Consider the following 19,321-nt stretch of genomic DNA (forward strand, 5'->3'; position numbering starts at 1 on the left):
AGAAAAAATACACATATAAAAAACTTTTTTTCCAGATTACACAATGTTTCTATATCCAACGTTATTCTTTTAACGCTAGTAACTCAATTTCTCTTAAAATAGTACGTTTCTTGAAATTTTTTTTATTTTGTAAGTTACAGATATTTAACTGTTATGAAATAATATGTAAAAGTACATCTCTTATATCTTATAGGATATCAACTTTATTTTTTTTAGTGGTAACATACGTATAAAACTAGCTTATAAAATAGAGAATGATCTAATTAAGAAAACGACAATTGATAGCGACTATCGGAGCAGTGCTACGGAAGATATTCACATTTTTGTACTTAGATGGGAGTGGTGTGGTCAAGAATTCACACCTCTAGAATAAGACTGTCACAACTTAAAATTTATAGTTTTGAGAAAAGGCGATTTAAAGTTTGTAACTAAAATAATTTACCGAGTTTTTTTAACCTTGAGTTTGAAACTTACAAACATTAATACTCACAAACATACTATACCATATGACTTTTTCGAACATTATGAAGTATTCAGTTAAACCCTAAAAGTTAGTCTTATGGCCTTTTACAATTTTATAATTGCATGAAGACTGCAATATATTAAGATATGGATTTATTGTATACATAAATTGATTTTAAGATAGCCATATACTAAAATATGACAGTGTTGAATTTTGACTTCAGTAATTAAATGGATAAATTTAAAAATGTATTTAGCCATAAAGTAAATATGACTCTGTTACTTTGAAAACTAGCTAAAAATTTAATAATTCTATACTGACACGTCTTCTTAGTGACGTATAAATAAAAAATATTGAATGTTGCGTTCTTCTATTGTATAGAGATGATTTTTTATTACCCATCATAATTCAAAATTGATAAATTTTGAGTTATGGAAATCTCGTTCTAGAGGTCCAAAATGACTAATGATAAACATTGCAGCATGCGAGTTTCACCTGCAGTCTATATTTTAAAATGTTAATAACTTCTAAAGTGTTGGCCCTAAAGTTGTCATTAATTTTCTTAAGTAGATCATTTTTTATATTATAAGGTAGTTTAATATATATGCTGTCATTTAAAAAAATATGTTGTAACCTCTATAAGATTTAAGGAATGGACCTAACAATTATTTTATAGCAAATAAATGNAGTTGTAAACCCTATAAGATTTAAGGAATGGACCTAGTAGTTATTTTATAGCAAATAAATGGAAATACATATAGGATAAACATAATTCAAAGAAAAAATTTTTAAATTAACTTATTATTTTAAGAGAAGTTGAAAAGCTATCATTGAAAGACTTAAACTTTTTTTAATAATATATATGTGCATTGTGTAACTTGGATTGATGATCAATATTATTTTTAAAAAATAACTTGGGCAAGTTTTTTTTTTTTAAATCCGTTATTTAAAAAAAACATTACTATTTCGTATATCGATAATCACTACCGTAGTTAAATTAGTATAAGCCGGTAGCACTTATCAATTTAAGGTACGAAAAGATCTCGTTTTTTAAAACTATGTATTCTTTTTTTTCTGGTCGACCTTAAAATTTAAATGGTTGAAACTCGTTAAAAATCAAATAATATTAAAAAAAAAATTTAACATTATTTTTTTCAATTGAATAAATCTGATATAAAAAGAATTAATGTTGCTATTTGAAATCAAAAATTAATAAAATTTTAGAGTAAAAGGAATGATAGCAGAAAGTTAATTTCGTATAAACAGCTCAGTGTTCGTTATAAGAAAATAAAATAATGCTTTTTAACAATAATGATTGACACTAATAATTTCAAAGATATTTCGTAAGCCGTAGTTATCATTCTAATTATTATAAAATTTATAACGTAACACTTTAAAAAAAAAAATAATTTAGGAAAATACCGCACATTTATTAAAGGTAGTGATGCATACTTATCAATCTTGATTTATATCAAATAAATCACAGTTTCACATTTTATAAAAAAAATTTGGAAATTCTTTAAAAACTATAGTATATGTAAAATTTTATAAGAATAATTTGTAATTTTTCTATATTCCGGATTAAACGCTCCAAGTAATTTTTAAGACTCAAAAGATGGACTGATCAAGAGGATACTATGTATTTTATTCTTTAAAAGTTCCTACAATGCTCTATCTCATCAAATAAATCTATTTGAAACAGTTTGTAATTTTTCTAAATTTAAAAGCCCAGTGGACACAATTGTGGCGTGGCATAGTTGAGACAAGTATAAATGATACCTGACTTGAAAAATGATCAATTATAATAATTTTTAAGTTCGTCCTTTATACTTTATAAGACTGTCAGCATTATTTTTTTAAATGGCAACGTACATATTTAACTAGCTTATATAATAAAAAAATGATCTAATTAAAATAATGACTGGTCGATAATTACTTTTGATACATTATTTCGGAAGTTATAACTATTCTAAATAAAAGAGTAATAGTAAATTATGGGTTATATTATTTTTATCACTAATTTGTCGCGGTATTGAAATAATACCTTTTTATATAATAATAAAAAATTTATCATTCATTATTTTATAGGCTAGTTAATATATATGTGACCATTAAACAATTCAGCACACTGCGCCCCTCCTGTGGTTGGTTTCAAGGAGATAGGAGTTCTTGTTGCTTTTGGAATAATTCAATAATTCCTTCTAAAAACTAAACACTACAGATGTACATCGAAGCGTTTTTTATGATAGTGATTTTATCACTGTCAGATGTCATATATACTTGTTCTAACTATGCTACGTCTCCACTGTGCTGAGTTGGGATTTCTTAACCTATAATTGTATTGAATATGATTAAAAAAATAATTTGAAACTAAAATTAATTGTTGGCTTGAATTTATTATACTCAATAACAATTCATAATGAAAATATTAAGTTGTTGACGGTGTTTTGTAGAAACTATTAAATTAGATTATACTATTAAATTGTAGAATTCAACGTATCTTGTATATTATAATATAACTCATCCTGATTATTATTTATCGAATTTATTTATACAGATAATTATTTTTCAATAAAGTTTGATTATTCAACTTTATCTTTACAAGACGCTTTATTATTAAAAACTAGTTTATTAAATGAATGATATTCAAAGGGAAAAAAATTGTTCGTCCTCTTCTACCTATACATTTAGCTATTATAGTAATTATTATGTTGGGCATAGTTGTGGATGCGATTTCGTTTAGTTTGCAGGACTGGCGCGGCGTTCGGTCGTTTTAACCACTTCAATGACTATTTGAGTTTACATTCAGTTTATTATTTTATACTTGTCTATGATTCGGCTGCGCTTCAATATTCATTTTCTCTAAATTTTATATTTTTCTCTGGTGTGTGCTATAGTCATATTGCAGTCCTATTTGCCCTACAGTAAATATTTGATGTGTGTGTAGCTCTGTTATTCTGCAAATCGTATACAGTTTTCTCCATTTTGATTTTCGGCATCGGGCCATTCGCCGTAGTCATCAGCTTTGTCATTTAGTTTTGCACGACGTTTTTCAATCTTCCTGTTCATCCATTTATCCTACGCCTCATTCGACTCCAACTTCAAGCTATCCACAAGCTATACGGATAAGTATTCTTTTGACGTTTTCTTCTTGTTGTTTGTTTTATTTTACCCAATTAATTGAATTGTTTGTGTCATATTGTAATGTAGTAATAAATGGCTCCCGTTCACATTATTTATACTGTGATAACTTTGATGTTCATTATATTAGATCTTTATAAGTTTATAATGAAACGTGCCTTATATATATTATAGTTTATTCTTTATTCAAAAAATTGTATACATTGTCAAAGTCATATTCCTAAAACAAGTCAAACCATCTGGCCACTTGAGGGTTTATAGTTTTATGAGTATTTAAATTTACTAAAGCTTGACAATCCGTAAGCATAACAAACTTAATTTTAAGTAACAAGGAACGCAAGCGTCCAATCGACCAGACTATAGCTAATAGCTCTAATTTGATAGCATGATAATGTTTTTCAGCTTCAGTTAGTCTTTTACTTACACAAAATACTAATTGCAAAGGATCCCCTGTATGGTCTCGTTGTAAAAGCATACTAGCTATTCCAATCCCACTTGCATCCGTATGCAATTCAGTAGAGTATGCCTCTGGATTGAATAATTTAAGAACCAGTTTACTAACTAACTTGCATCACAAAGTTTCAAAAGCACTTTCTTGTTCTGATGTCCATTTAAATTCCACATTTTGTTATGTGAAAAGTGTCAAAAGCTCGGCTATTATAGAGAAATTCTGCACAAATCGTCTAAAATAACTAATTAATCTAATGAATCTTCTCAACTCATGTACATATTTAGGTGTTGGATACTTAATGATTGCCTTCAGCTTGTCTTTGCCCGGTTGGATTTTCCCACTGAAAATTAAAAATGCCAAAAACCCAATACTTTTGGCACCGAATACACACTTGGATGGACTCAAAGTTAATTTTGTCTTTATAAAACATTCCAACACTTTTCTTGTCTTTAGAATCATATCATTCCAATCCTCTGTTTCTAGTACCCAGCCGTATCAAGCAAAGACTCGTTTACCTTTTGGACAATCTCTAAAAATATGTCCAGACTAGTGACAGCGATAACATTTATAACTTTCAACATCACCTTTGACTCTATAATAACACTTTCACGCTTTTGTGGAATAACATATGTTGCATTTTTGTTTTGAACTGTGTTGCTACTGGGCCTTTCAGTTTTCATCATCCTTTCATGTCTAAGATTATTAAATCCCTCCCAATTAACTAGATCAGATAACAAACTCTCTTCATCATCATAACTCCTACTAAGAGCGTATAAAGCCATTTCTCGATTATATAGACTTTGTAGTACATGATCTTTCGTTTTAAAAATGTTTAAATTTAATTCACGTCACAATTTAACTTTATTTTGGAAAAAATCCATCAAACACTCATTTCGGTATTTTTTACGACGATACATTGTATTCCACTTATCTGTAACACGTAACTCCCGGACAAAAGTTAATTTAAATTTTAACAAAAATTCATCCCAATTGTTAACATTTCGTCCTAACAACCAATTGCTTGCAAACTGAACAAACTGAAGTCGCAGATTGAACGGCCAATTATTCAAATTAGCTAAGTCTTCCACTGAATTGAGCCAATCATCCGCTTCATATATGAACTCACAACCATTGAACACCTTAATAGTTTTGTTTAGATCTGGTGCAATTATAAATTCTGTTACAAGATTTCTTGTATCGATTCTGTAGTTTTCTTTTTTATAATCATCATTTGTTGATAAAGAATTATTACTGATTAACGATAACGTTTTAACTTCTTCGCGTAAAGCTTGAACTAAAGTTTTTCGGTTCCAAATCAAGGCAAAGACTTTTCATGACTAGCAATAATTATAGATCTTGTACTACTGATAAAAATACAAGTATAAGATTAAACAATTACTTCATTGATGATTGATAAGATAAGTTACATTTTTTTATTCAAATAGCAATCTAAATAATAATTTTTTTTTAATGCTTTATAAGCCCATTAAGGGTTAGTCTCGCCCAAAGGAGGACGTTTCTTAATCATTGATATTCCGGGACGGGTGGTTAGTCCATCACTCGAGAGAGGGATGGTGACTCCAATTACCTAACTGATCTCTCGTTCAGCTAATGAAGCCGCTCGTGACTGAATTTCGAACCTGAGGCAGTGCGCGTCAAGCACAACCGTGTTATCAATTCGGACACACCATCTCAAATAGCAACTATATTAATATGAAAACGATATAAATTTTAAGAGATGTTGAGACTTGACGGACGTAAAAGAAGTAATGAAAAATGTATTTTCTTTGATAGAATAAGCTATTTAGGTTTCTTAGTGACAACAAATAGAATATGGCCAATAAACATAAGATAAAATTAAATAAAATTATTATTATTATTATAAAAGACAAATAACTGAAAAATTGTTTATTTTATTCCAAGAGGTTTATTTTTTTAATTACCATTCGTTACACAAAAATCATAACTGATTTTTACTTAGGTTAATTTTACTGTAATATCAAATAGTTAAAAGGAAAAACAATACTTATAATACTAATCAGTAAAACAGAATATAAAATAAATATTAGTTTTACATCCTTCTATTGGTAATTATATTGGTTATTAAATATTATTCTTTGTTTTTATAACCAAAGTCGTAATTAGAAAATATGTTTAGTTGTTATACTTAAGAAAATTTTTTTTTTTTGGATATTCAAGACGAAGTTCTTCTAAAATAAAATCAATTGTATACAAATACACGATATTGGATTAATCTGATTAATAATGTATAGAGTGAACCAAATTTAACTGACAGTTCTTATAACTTTTCATTCAATAGTCATTTCACTGTTAATTTTTAAAAAATAATTTTTGCATTCTTAGACTACATTAAAAGCATATATTAGCTTCGATGCGAAGCTGAGAAGATATTGGTTTTACTAAGATGTGTTTATTTATTTATTTTTTTTTTTGTATCTGTTACCATTTTTTCTTGGCTCTCACCGAATCGATTTCTTTCAATGATACGTCAAAAGATCACAAATCGTATCTAGTCGAAGACATTACCCTAAAAATTTGAAAAAAATAGCTCATTCCTCGTAAATGGGGGAAACCTCCAAAAAAATTCCAAATTTAAAAATCGCTAATTTTCGAAATTTTTTCAATTTTTTTTACTTAAAAGTGCCATAACTTTTTCAAAAATGTACATATCAATATAATTCTTTTTTATATAGATGCATGATATCATTAACTTTCATTTGGTATACTTTTTTCATAAATTTAACCCTTAACCTGGCAACAAGGGGGGATTTAAAATGAAAACTTTTTCACAAAAAATTAACTTTTTCAACTTAACTTTTGAAAATGTTCCGAAAGGTCTGACACTTTTATATATATCTTAAATTAAAGATAATGTAATGTACTTAATTATGCAAAAAAAAAAATGTCGAACTTTATTTTATCTTCACATTGAAAATGGCTACCAAATTCTATTTTTGTGTGAAAATTTTCGATTTTGTATTTTACATTTTTAACTTTATTATGCTATAACTTTTTGAAAAATGTATAGATCAGTACAATTTTTTCATGAGAAGTAGTATTTTTTAATAATCACTTTTTTATTCGACATACTTTATCTTAATCAGGATATTAATAAGGAACTAGCAGATCATGTAGCTTTTGGAATAATCCGCCAATTTTTTAAAATTAAATACTATCTAAAGACTTGTATCGAAGCGTTTTTTATGATAGTGATTTTAATCATTGTCAGATATCATTATACTTGATCCAACTATGCTACGTCACCACTGTGCCGCGACCCCATTTGCTGGGTTTTTTTATTATTTGTCACTAATATATAAAAATTAACTAACAATTTATTTTATTTAATCAAAATTTCAAAATACCTATATTAGTCTTTTTCTTACAAAAAATTCAAAACAACAACAATTTTAAGAAAATTGCTTATTGAATTGTAAGAATTGTACTGCATTGAGTGATTATGAAGCGTGGATCTTAGGTATTATTATGTAGCTCTTAGGCTCGACTAACTGAGGAGATCACGCTGTGTTGCGAATCAGCCCTCAATTTTGGGTTAAATCACATCCTTGCGGTGTGACATTTAGAAATCTTCTTAGCCTTATGGTAATTTAATTATAACCCAAATAAGGCTGTTCGTAAAAATAAAATAAAATAAGTTGAAAAAATTGTGTTATTCAGGAAAATGAACAAATAGAAAAATAACTTAGATTTAAGTCTTTTTAATGATTAAAGAAAGGTAAAAAAATTGATAAATGATTGATATCTTTAAATACAGGTTTTATAGAATACACTTCTAAAAACACGTATGTAATTAGTAAATAATTTAGAGGAATATAAAAAATAAAATTGGCTTCAATTAACTTAAAGTTTCATTAAATTTATTTTAGAGTATTAATCATAAATTATTGTCAAATAAATAAGAAGTAAGAATATGTAAATTAAATTTTATTTGTATGATAAAATTTTAAATATAAGCATTTCACTAATCACAGATTATGATGATAACCATTGATGTAAAAAACCAGTTTACTTCGTTCTAGTTCGCACTAAATTTCCAGATAAAAATGCAGAATATCATTATCGCATCAGTCTATATCAATACGCAGTCATGAGTTGTCAGACTAATATTTTGTTAGCTAGTAAGTAAAATTTATACGTTAAAACATTAATTTTATTACTTTCAATACTAATAAAATATATAAAAAATAATTATCATGTTATGATAACTGAATTAATTTTGTAGCCAATATATTTTAATTGAAATCAGAATTACTATAATAATCTTCTTTGTTGTAACATTTGTATACAATATGAATTTTTTTATCAATTTTATTACTATTAAATTAAATGTTTAAACTTAAAATAACAATTTCTTTGGTAAAAACATTAAATTTATTATTTTTTTCCAATAATAATTTTAATAAATAACTAATTGTTAATAGTTATTTATACTGATTATAATAAATACTGTTTCAATGATTAGTAAAATCACGAAATAACTTGAAAGATTTTTTAACCTACTACAAAATTAATACATCTGTGAATTTTTTTACCATTATAATAGCTTCTTTGCTTTAAGATTTTCATATCGTTTTTAGTAAATACATCATCGTAATCACACTAAATATGAAAACATTTTTAACCTCATAAATTTTAAGAAGTTGAATATCATCAAAGTATAAAAAAGTACATTTTTAACAAACATTTTAAATTTATTCAAACGATCACAATAAATAGCTCATACATTCAAGTATAAAAAACTAAATTGTAACTGACTAATTAAGAATTATAATATTTTAAAAATTGTATATGAAAATTAAAATTTTCATCATTAATATATTTTGTTGCTTTTTAGATTATTTCACATTAAAAGTATACAGTGTGATTTTTATAAATTGATATAGCTTACTTTTTGAGATATTAGCATTTTAAGTTTTAGTAAAATTGAGAAGCGGAGTAATGTTAAGTGTCATTCTATTTTTATCATAACGCACAGATAAAAATTCTTCAACGTTTATAACAAAAGTTAATATCACTCGAAAATAATAATACAAAACTGACAATCGACCAATCAAAATTTTACTTAGACTATTTTACTATTTTTATTTAATAGTAAATAAATAATTGTAGGTTCCTGCTCAAGTTTCAAAAGTCACCCCTGAAATTTATCCTTAGAAATAATTTTTTTTTACTAATAACTTGATATTTACTATAATTTTAAAGAAAAAAATTAAATTCTAATTTTTACATTTTTATGAAAAGATCATATACAAAAAAAATGGGGGTATATTTCTTTCAAAATTACACTATAATCAAAAAGACCAAATTCATACAAAAAGTGGTTTGTAGTGTGTTAAGTTATTGCAACATTAAACAAAATCACCCAGTGATGAACATTTTTGTAATGAACATTTTAAATTTTATATAGTGCAAGAATACTATAAAATATTTATATTTGTATATAAAATTATTAAATTCATAAACAATTGTATTACATCGAATTATATATACTTATACGCTATCACACTTTATTTATCAATACACTTAGATTTCCTTAATTTTAAATTGACATTAGTTATTATATTATTTCTGAAACAGTAACTTCAAGGCCAATAGAAAAATTTCCATGGACTTTGCCTGTTATCGATTTAGTTAAATGTAGTAATATTTTTTCCTTGTTTTTATCTTAATTATTGTATTTTTATCATGTAAAATTAATAATTACATTAGTTATTTCAATAGCGATTTACCTTAGCATATTACTAAAAATATTATTCATATTATTGTTTATTAAAATTTTAAGTTAAATTCTACAATAATTCTTTTGAACAAGTTTTTATACTTATAATTTGTAGTCGGATGATCAATTAAGTTTTATAATGATACTTGAAATTTTGTGAAAAAAAAAAGCAGCTGTTATATTCTAGGGTACGTAAACTAGATATATATCACAAGCCTTGATATTATTTTTAACTGAAAATTTTTTATCGAAAATTTGATGAAAATAAAACCTAAATGTTATCCTGAAACGTAGTAGGGAAAGTATTAATATTTTTTTTACTCTTATATTATACATATAAATCTTAGCTGGTTTTTTTTAGTATGTTTCAGTGTATTCCTAATAAATACCACAGATGGATTTCAGGGAAACTCTTTTTTAAGACCACCTAGGCAACTTAATCAACGTCCAAATAGACCTCAATCGAACAACAACAACTACGACGAATTTAGTGGACTTGATACTAATTGGAACAGTAATAACAATAATCAATTCGCACAAAATCAAGGATCTACTAATGGACAAAATTTTGGAAATAGACCAAACAATCAATGGCCAAACACTGGCAATAATGGTCAGGGTGTTGGCAACAGACCAAATAATCAGTGGTTGAATACTGGTAACAACGGTCAAAGTTTTGGAAACAGACCAAGTAATCAATGGTCGAATATAGGTAACAATGGACAGGGTTTTGGTAGCAGACCAAATAATCAGTGGTCAAATAATGGTAACGAGAATCAGGGAACAGATTGGAATAATCCGGATAATCAATCTTTTGAAGGCGGAAATCAGAGTGAAACAGCAACTGACAGTTCTAACCAACAAAGTTCGAACAGTTCTGTAAGTGAATCTCTTCGCAATTCATGTACAACAAATTGTAGAACAAGAGTGACATATGAATACAATCCAGTCTGTGGCTCTGACAATTTGGTGTATCAAAATGCAAGATTCTTGGAGTGCATGAGAGATTGTGGAATTCGTAAGTTATAATTTCAAAAATATATAATAAAAGTGATTATTAATTGATATATCAGTTGAAAAAATATTATTTTCAGTTTTTCTAAATATTATATAATTTTTTTTTTCCTTTCGCATTTATCTTCAACAACTTTTTGCAACAAAATATCACTTATCATAAACATTATAAATTTATACCAATTGTGATAATGTTTAATTAATTATATTATCAGTTTATTTTACTTTAAATAATTTCCAATAATAAATCATGGGAAATTAGAAAATAACTAGTAACATACTTACTGCAAAATTACAAGTATATGACTTATTCGATCGACATCTAGTTTTTATATGTATACGTTGTAATAAATCTATAACTTGAAGTCAATAGATATAGTAATTCTAATCTCTTTTGTAGTCAATTTCATTATTATTCATGACTCAAATAAAATTTAAAAACAGTCAAAACTTTATGTACCTTTTACAATGTATGGTACTATACTATCTAAAATCGGTAAAAACAATGGGGTCGCGGCATAGTTGGGATTAGTATTGATGATATCTAACAGTGATTAAAATCACTACCCAAAAGAAACGCTTCGATACAAATCTATAGATAGTGTTTAATTTTAAGAAATTGGTAGATTATTCAAAAGCAAAATTTTAACTCAAAAAGAATTAAGGAAAAATTGCAAAAAAATCAATGTCACAGGCAATGATTTTTACTGAATCAGTAAACGTTCGTCGCATTCGTTTTTTGATAAAATTGGCAATTTAAGCTGATTCAAATGTTAAAATTAATTTTTTTGACTCAAAAAAAAAAAACTGAAATAAATTTAACTTTATATTACATGTCAATTAGTTTTATATAATATTCATGAAAATCAGTGTACCTCATTATAAGGTATATTAAAATACAAAACCAAGAATTTTAACACATAAATAGCACATTTCTGAATATGATGACCATGTTAACTATATCTGGAATTTTTTTTTTCATAGTATAGTATAGTATGATACATTGGCTTTAATATAATATTAAATAAAAGTGTCAATATTTCCTGGAAATTTTTCAAAGATTAAGTAAAAAAAGTTTAACTTGTGTGTAAAAATTGTTATTTTTAAATCCCCCTGTGGTCATGTCAAAAGTCTGATTTTCAAAAATGTATATCAAATGAAAGAAGTAAACATAAAATATTTGTATTGATTATAATAATTGTATTTTCAAATAGTTATAATAATTTAAAGTTGAAAAAATAAAATATGAAATCGTAAATTTTAACATCAAAATTGCACATAATTTATCTACGGCAACCATTTATCTTCGGGCCAAATTTTTTTTTTCAACTTCTAGTTCATAATATTAGCTTTATTTTAGTAGATGTTTGAAGCATGGAGTATTTCCGGAACATTTCAACTTAAGTTGAAAAATTAAAATTTTTATGTAGAAGTTGCTATTTTGAATCCCTCCTGTAAGCAGATAAAGGGTCATATTTTCAAAAAAATTATATCAAATGAAAGAGAAATATCTATGGTTTTAATATCAAAAAGAATTATTTTTATTCGTTCATTTTTCAATATGTTATGACAATTAAAAAAAAAAAAAGTTTAAAAAATGTCGAAATTTAACGATTTCAAAATTCGTAATTTTTGGGGATTTTCACTATTTACGGGGAACGAGGGAAAATTTTGAGAGTAATGTCTTCAACTAGATACGATTTGTGATCTTTTGTTGTATTGTTGAGAAAAATTGGTTTAGTAAGAGCTGAAAAAATGTAGTGACAGAAACAAAAAGAAATATACACATCATGATAAAATTAAAACCTTATTCGCATCGAAGCTAATAAATGATTTTTTAACGTTTATGTTAGTGATCCAGATACAGATCACTAGCACATAAAATATAACTGTCTGTATTACTTCAAATGTTTACTTTTCACACAAACCTAATAGCATTTGTTACTCACAATTTGTGTCAATACACTTTATTACCAAAAGTTAAAAATTTTAAGTTTGTATATTAATAATTAATATACAAGAAATAATTTAATTATCTTTTAGGAACTCATCAGCTTTTAGACATAATTTTAAATCAGTTTATTTTCAAATTGATATCGTCAAAAATAAAATAAAACTATTAATTGTAATTGTTAGTTGTATATCTATCTAAATTACAGTTTTCGTGAAATAAATAAATAACTATTGAAATTTAATATTAAACAAGTTCTAAATTTGTCTGATAACTGGATTAACTACTAAACAAAGTATAAAATGGAAATATAAAATGTGTATTTAAAATAAAAAATTAATTAATTTTCATTCACTAGAGACTTCTTAAACTAAAAACAGTAAATGTATTTTTTAAACTTTATTCTAAAGAGAACTTTGAATTAAATCATTCAAAGTACTCTCTACATAAAAATATTTAAATATTAAGTGGCTTATTAAAAATAAAAGGTTCAAAATTTGTTCGTCTCAATTTTTATAATTGCTAAAAAATATTTTTCACGAATTATAAATTATTACTCGTATAAAATATAAATTGATTCAAATTATATCTAGCTTTTCTATTTTAAGTTGCATGATTATTATTTAAACTTTATTTTTTAAATTATTTTTTTAACAAATGACCCTTTATTCGTGTGATCCAAATTATATAAATCATACGAACACGTGAATTTACTAATATTACCTCAAAAATATATACATTACTTTAACAAGTTCAAAATATGTTCACAATATGTTTAACTAATTCTAATTTTTTTTTTTGCAGCTACTCAACAAACCCACGCTGGTACTTGTGCAAACAGACCATAACCAAAATATTTTTTTTTCATTAAATTAAGTAGAACTTTTTGTTATTATATAATAAATTTGTCAATATTTATATTTTATTATTTCAAAAATTATTTTAATGAACTTTTTTTATTGTTTAACAAATTGACTATATTAAAATAGATGTATTTTTTATTTGTTTACCTTTTATTAAATTTACAACTTAGATTTTAGCAGTTCTCTGAAGTTATCTAATATAGTTAATTATATGATTAATTTATTATATTAAAAAAGCTCTTACATTTATGAAAGGCAAATCAAACATTTCTGTTTTCTAGCGCATAAAATAATTATTAAAATTTAAAACTTTATCATTTTAGAATGATGGTTAAAAATATTAAATTGAATTACTAAAAACACTAAAATAACATTTTTTGTTTAAATTCGGGGCCATTTACATGTTGTTAAGAAAATTTTTTTTTAACTTATAGTAAATAGCATAAGCTTTAATTTATCATATCATATTTTTTATACTTAAAACCCTCAAATAACTAAACTATATGCTTTGCCAAAAATTCATAAGCCAGGAAATAATATAAGACTTATTGTGTCGATTTTTAACTTACAATTTGGCTAAACACTTAGTAAGGGTATTTTGATCTATTCAAAAAGTCGATTGGTTTTCAGTTAAAAATAATATTCACTTAATTCAAAAATTATCTGTTTATACTATTCAAAATAATGATAAGTTAATTTAAAAATAATAATATTTTTAATATAGTTTTAATTTTATATATTATTAGTCACAAGTGATTATTTTTTATTATAGACAAACAAAAAATATAAATTTGTTTTTTTGTTTTATCTATAACAGATTACATTATAAGACTAACATTGTTGATTTCAGCATTTAACTAAAAGTTAGTAGAATAGTTAACAAATTCTAACTCTATCCAATAATTAAAAAAACAGTCACGTAATATAGATTGATTGTATAAACAAGCCTCAAAATAATTTTGCATTGTATGTGTAAAAGAAAATTCTACAGTAAAAGAAAATATACTGGAAACCATAATTACTCTTTTCTTATGATAGATTTATCAATATCCTATAAAAGTGATCTAAATTCTTGCTCTTCGTTAAATTGCAATGGACTTTCCCATAAACGCGTTTCAATGATGTTTTATTTTTGCTCGATAACATTTTAATAAATATTAAGTATACTGCAGTGATGACAAATCAGTCCACGAGATAATACAGTTCATAATTTTCAATTATGATTTTGTCAACCGGTACGTATATTATTACACATAATATATTTATTAATTTATTAATTAAAAATTTCATATTTCATTGACCTACTAAATATTTACTTGACAATTTTAATTAAAATAATCTGTAACTTATATATATATATATATATATGTTTTTTAATAAAAAAATTATATTATTTTTTATATCAATTAAGAACATAAAAGATATCTTTTTTTAAATTTCATTCAATAAAATACACTTTTCTTTATTGAAGATATAATTACAAGCAAAAAATATATCAATCTACTAATTATGATGTTACCACATTTCTTAAGTAGGTTTAAGGGGGGTAAAAACGTCACCAAAAAATGTTCATGTTAGATTTATTATGCATATTATCCCTAATTTTTTGATTCAACTAATTATTTTTTCATAAAAATTTGCTGAATAAAATTTAATTTATGTTTATGAACTATAGTAAAAATTTCCTATTTAATTTTCAAAATTTACACTTAAAAATTACTCTTAGAAAAAAATTGCAATAAAATTGATATTTATCATAGTTATATTGTCTAAAGAAACTTTTATATATCTTAATATTTAAAACAATAATTTTTAGTTCAAATTTTAATGTTGAAGGAGAGCTGTAGAGCCACTCCCAAATTAGGTTATATAACATACTGAATAGATAGGTTAAGTTGTCATATCTCTATACAATATTGTGTGAATGATTAGCAATTTTTTTTATCTTATACCAATAACTAGTCAATTTTTTTTCCTAAGCTAAGCTCCTTAGACTCTCCCCATCCTACGCCTATGTTTATAGTTCTTTCCAAACCTTGAAGTGATGAGCAAAAATTGTTGTAGAATGAGATTTATCAAAACGAAACAACATTTTATCTGAATCTGATTACTTTTTCAGTTATAACCTGACTTATCTTTGTATAAAGTATGTTTCAGTATTATAATGTCTTATACCAGTAATGGGGCTTTTGTTGATCATAAATTAACTTCAGAAGTTTTACATGAAGAAATTAATTTAGGTAATAAATTCTCGTTTAGTACGAGTAAGCAAAACAAAGAACAATCAATAATTAAACGACAAACACATCTTAATAATTTTAACGAAGTAGGAATTTATAAAACAAGCTTTGGACCAAGTTTACAATATAGACCCAGCCGTCTTTGGCCCTATAATATTAATCATGAATTAAGTTTTGGGGATAGGCCAAACTATCAGAGGCCCAATAATGGAAAAATTGTTATAAATGAACAAAATAGCCAATGGTTCAACATTCATAACACCCAACAAAATATTCGACCCCATTCAAATAACTATCAAACTAACCTAGGAAATAATGAACAATCGAATAATCACTGGTTAAACTATAACAATCATAATCAAAATGGACTAGATTTTGAGAATAACAAGAACAATCTTTATTGGGGTAATAATAACCAAAATAATCAAGGACTATTAAACAATGTTCAAAATGGAAACCAATTAACAACAAATAATTCATTTGCTTTTTCACAACGTAACGCATGTAATTTAAGATGCAGAAAAAGGGTAACATTTCAATATGATCCTGTATGTGGAACTGACGATATCACTTACCAAAATAGAAATTATTTAAATTGCATGAAGGAATGTGGAATTGGTAAGGATAATAATTTTTAAATAGTAATTCATTTAAAATAATATCAGTTAATAATAAATACAATTTCAAAGAATTATATTATAAATTAAGTTTTAAGAAACTATATAAAACTATAGATATGTATTACATTGTTTTTGATTTCTTGATATATTTACAAAAATGGACTATTGCCGTTTTTCCATTGTACTTATTATATGCTTTCAAACCAAATAATTACTTTAAATGACCAAATAGAAATTACAATAATTTTGGTTTGTATTCTGAATCCACTTTTAAGCTTTATAAAACAACAAAAACATAGTGTATAACATTGGTTTCGGTGAAACTATTCGCTATAGTTCTTATTTAAAATTAAATCTGTATTAAACAATTTTTTTTTATTTTTAACACTTTATATGCTCATTAAGGCCATAGCGGCCTTCCTCAAAAGAGGAGGTTTATAAACCATTGATACTTCGGGACGGGTGGTTAGTCCGTATTAAAAATATTAATTTAAAACTAAAAAATTAAACTCAAAAAATTATACAAGTACAAAAAAAAAAATTTTTTTGGAGCATAGTTAATATATTTATATTAGTTCATCGTGTTTTATTTCAATTTATAAGAGGAAAGTGAATTCATTTAGAGTAAGTAAATTTTAGATGCATACTGTAAATAAAAACCCAATTAATATTATTAACCAAAAAGTCGTTAAAAATATTTAAAAACTACAAAAATAGTAATATTTTATATAACAATACAATTCATAATGTTTCTATAAAATTATATCAAAATCTAAACTTATATGCGATTTAATGGGCAATGATTTTATTTATTTAATATATTATCATAAAATCTTAAAAAATAATACGCGTCTAAAAAAATGAATAAATAAATAATTAATTACTTAAGAATAACACATCTAATTTACTAATTACTCTAATATAATTATTGACAATTTAATTGTTTTTGATAAAATGGTTATTTCATATTTTTCAGTAACCGAAATGGAATACTTTGGTAAATGTGTGACTACAACTCAACGCATTCTTACAGTATAACTAAAGATGTAAACAAGAGTTTAAACAAATTTGATTATATTAAATATCATGACCTTATTAAAGAAACTTGTATTTTTTTATTCTAACTGTTATTAATACACAATTAATAGATTATTTTTACAATGTACACTAACTGAACGTTTTGTTTTAATTAAATTTGTTTTTTTACTTGTCCCATACGTTTTGTAAAATTGTAATACTACAGTTTTCCCATTAGAAAACTTTTTTACATTGTATACAACATAAATTCAACAACAATGCCTTGGTATTAGTTTAAATTATTATTGTATGTTGGAACCCTACTAAGGTAAATATCAACACACGATAACAATAACGCCAATATAAATCGTTTAACTCGGCTTCCTCCACGTTTTTAATATCACGATTTGCGTTGTTAAAAATCGCAGTTTATCTTAGCAGAATTCCAAGGACACTCAGTGCCTCTTTTATTTTACTTTTTCAAATACTAATTCAAATACACAATACTTTGTTTGATCTTGAATTAAAATGTCTTATGTATTAGGCAAAATCTGAAAACATTTAAGCACAAGTAGTTGTATTGTTACTACAATTATTTACTCTTATTAAACTTTAAAAAGGAGTGTTTTTTATCTAACATTTTAGATTTTGTCCTAAAAGCTAACGTTTTATTTATGAGATTACAACTTATTGATTTAAATGTAGAATCTTTGAAATGGTATCATTACATTTAACATTTATTGAATAAATGTATATAAAATAATTTTTTTATGTAAGGGAATTATTTACTTCAGAAATTAATTTTTTTGTTTTCAATTCTTTTTTATGTTCAGTCAAATATTAAGTTACAAAATCAAAACTAATATCAGTTGCCTAGATTTCAAGGGGTGTGAATGAACATTTTTAGTTCCAAGAATATCAAGTAAAAAGTTTTTATTTAATTGCTGTGTACAAATACAATTTAAGAGATCTTTCTAATGTATCTTTCAAACTTTTATTACCTAGCAAACAAATAATTTGTGATCCAGTTGTACACCTAATTTAATTTTTCTAAAAGTGTCATTCATAACCTCTGTTTTCTTAGTGTAACATTAAAAATAAAAATGATAATGATTGCTTAACATTTTTTTTTATTTTACTGACATAGAAACTCGATTGTAATTTATGGAAGAAATAAAAATAATAGTCATATGTATGTATTTTTATGCTGATTCTGTAGTATTATATTTTATTCCTTTACTTGTATTTTTTTTATTATTTTTTGTTTTAACACTTTTGAGAACTACCGACCTGATCCTCTTTTTCCATTTCACTTAATTCTCTTCTTGCATACTAACAACCTGTTTTGAATTTTTCACTTCATACATTTACATTTTTTTTTATATAAATTTATATTTTTCTATTATCATATGCTTTATCAATTTCACCACTTACTATCAAACAATATACTTACCCGATTATTTTTTTTCTTATGTCACCTTGTGGAACCATACCACAACTATTTTCATAACATGAAATGAACATATCAAGTTCATTAATAGTTTGTACTCATTTTAATATTGTTAAGCAATAATTAATTTTATGTATCTTAGTTTTCACAAAAAATTTAATTAAGTCATGTCGAGCAATTTTTCAAAACATATGTTGTTAAAATAGCTATGATCAGAAAGTTGATTGCAAAATTACAAATAAGGTTTTTATCTTTTATGTTAGATATATTCTCAATTTTTTAATTTATTCCTTTCCATGACTTTTAAAATTTTTCTTGAGTAAATATTTTTAAACGTTTTGGAAATGTAG

At 25.0% G+C, this 19,321-nt stretch overlaps 3 protein-coding genes across 5 annotated transcripts in view; 2 read left to right on the forward strand and 1 right to left on the reverse strand.

The window, feature by feature from the left end:
- LOC126908639 (probable serine/threonine-protein kinase clkA) overlaps positions 1–17,645 on the forward strand; it is a 47,367-nt gene extending 29,722 nt beyond the window's left edge. Inside the window, exons 1-3 of one of the 3 annotated variants that reach the window (XM_050690897.1) lie at positions 14,791–14,879; positions 15,792–16,502; positions 17,481–17,645. In XM_050690897.1, the coding sequence (XP_050546854.1) occupies positions 14,864–14,879; positions 15,792–16,502; positions 17,481–17,542 (789 nt within the window). In that variant the 5' untranslated portion in view covers positions 14,791–14,863 and the 3' untranslated portion in view covers positions 17,543–17,645. Of the gene's footprint in view, positions 1–14,790; positions 14,880–15,791; positions 16,503–17,480 lie in introns of those variants that run through there. The other 2 variants (XM_050690898.1, XM_050690896.1) reach the window with 2 other exon arrangements.
- Positions 1–19,321, reverse strand: part of LOC126908192 (bifunctional endo-1,4-beta-xylanase XylA-like) — a gene marked incomplete at its 5' end in the record, with an annotated part of 256,907 nt that overhangs the window by 221,475 nt on the left and 16,111 nt on the right. The gene's annotated exons all lie outside the window — the stretch shown is intronic.
- On the forward strand, positions 8,082–13,782 carry LOC126908643 (N66 matrix protein-like). The gene is made up of 3 exons (XM_050690905.1): positions 8,082–8,215; positions 10,178–10,834; positions 13,586–13,782. The coding sequence occupies exons 1-3, from the start codon at positions 8,185–8,187 to the stop codon at positions 13,627–13,629; spliced, it is 732 nt and encodes a 243-aa protein (XP_050546862.1). The 5' UTR covers positions 8,082–8,184; the 3' UTR covers positions 13,630–13,782.

Source organism: Daktulosphaira vitifoliae, unplaced genomic scaffold (assembly GCF_025091365.1).
Source record: "Daktulosphaira vitifoliae isolate Bord-2020 unplaced genomic scaffold, ASM2509136v1 Scaffold_5, whole genome shotgun sequence".
Lineage (NCBI taxonomy): Eukaryota > Metazoa > Arthropoda > Insecta > Hemiptera > Phylloxeridae > Daktulosphaira > Daktulosphaira vitifoliae.

What these genes read in the sequence shown, in the direction of transcription:
- LOC126908643 (XM_050690905.1), top strand. Translation starts at nt 8,185, where the DNA reads ATGAGTTGTCAGACTAATATTTTGTTAGCTA. An exon ending in GACTAATATTTTGTTAGCTA is followed by an intron (nt 8,216 to 10,177) that starts GTAAGTAAAATT and finishes GGTTTTTTTTAG; the next exon opens with TATGTTTCAGTGTATTCCTA. An exon ending in CATGAGAGATTGTGGAATTC is followed by an intron (nt 10,835 to 13,585) that starts GTAAGTTATAAT and finishes TTTTTTTTGCAG; the next exon opens with CTACTCAACAAACCCACGCT.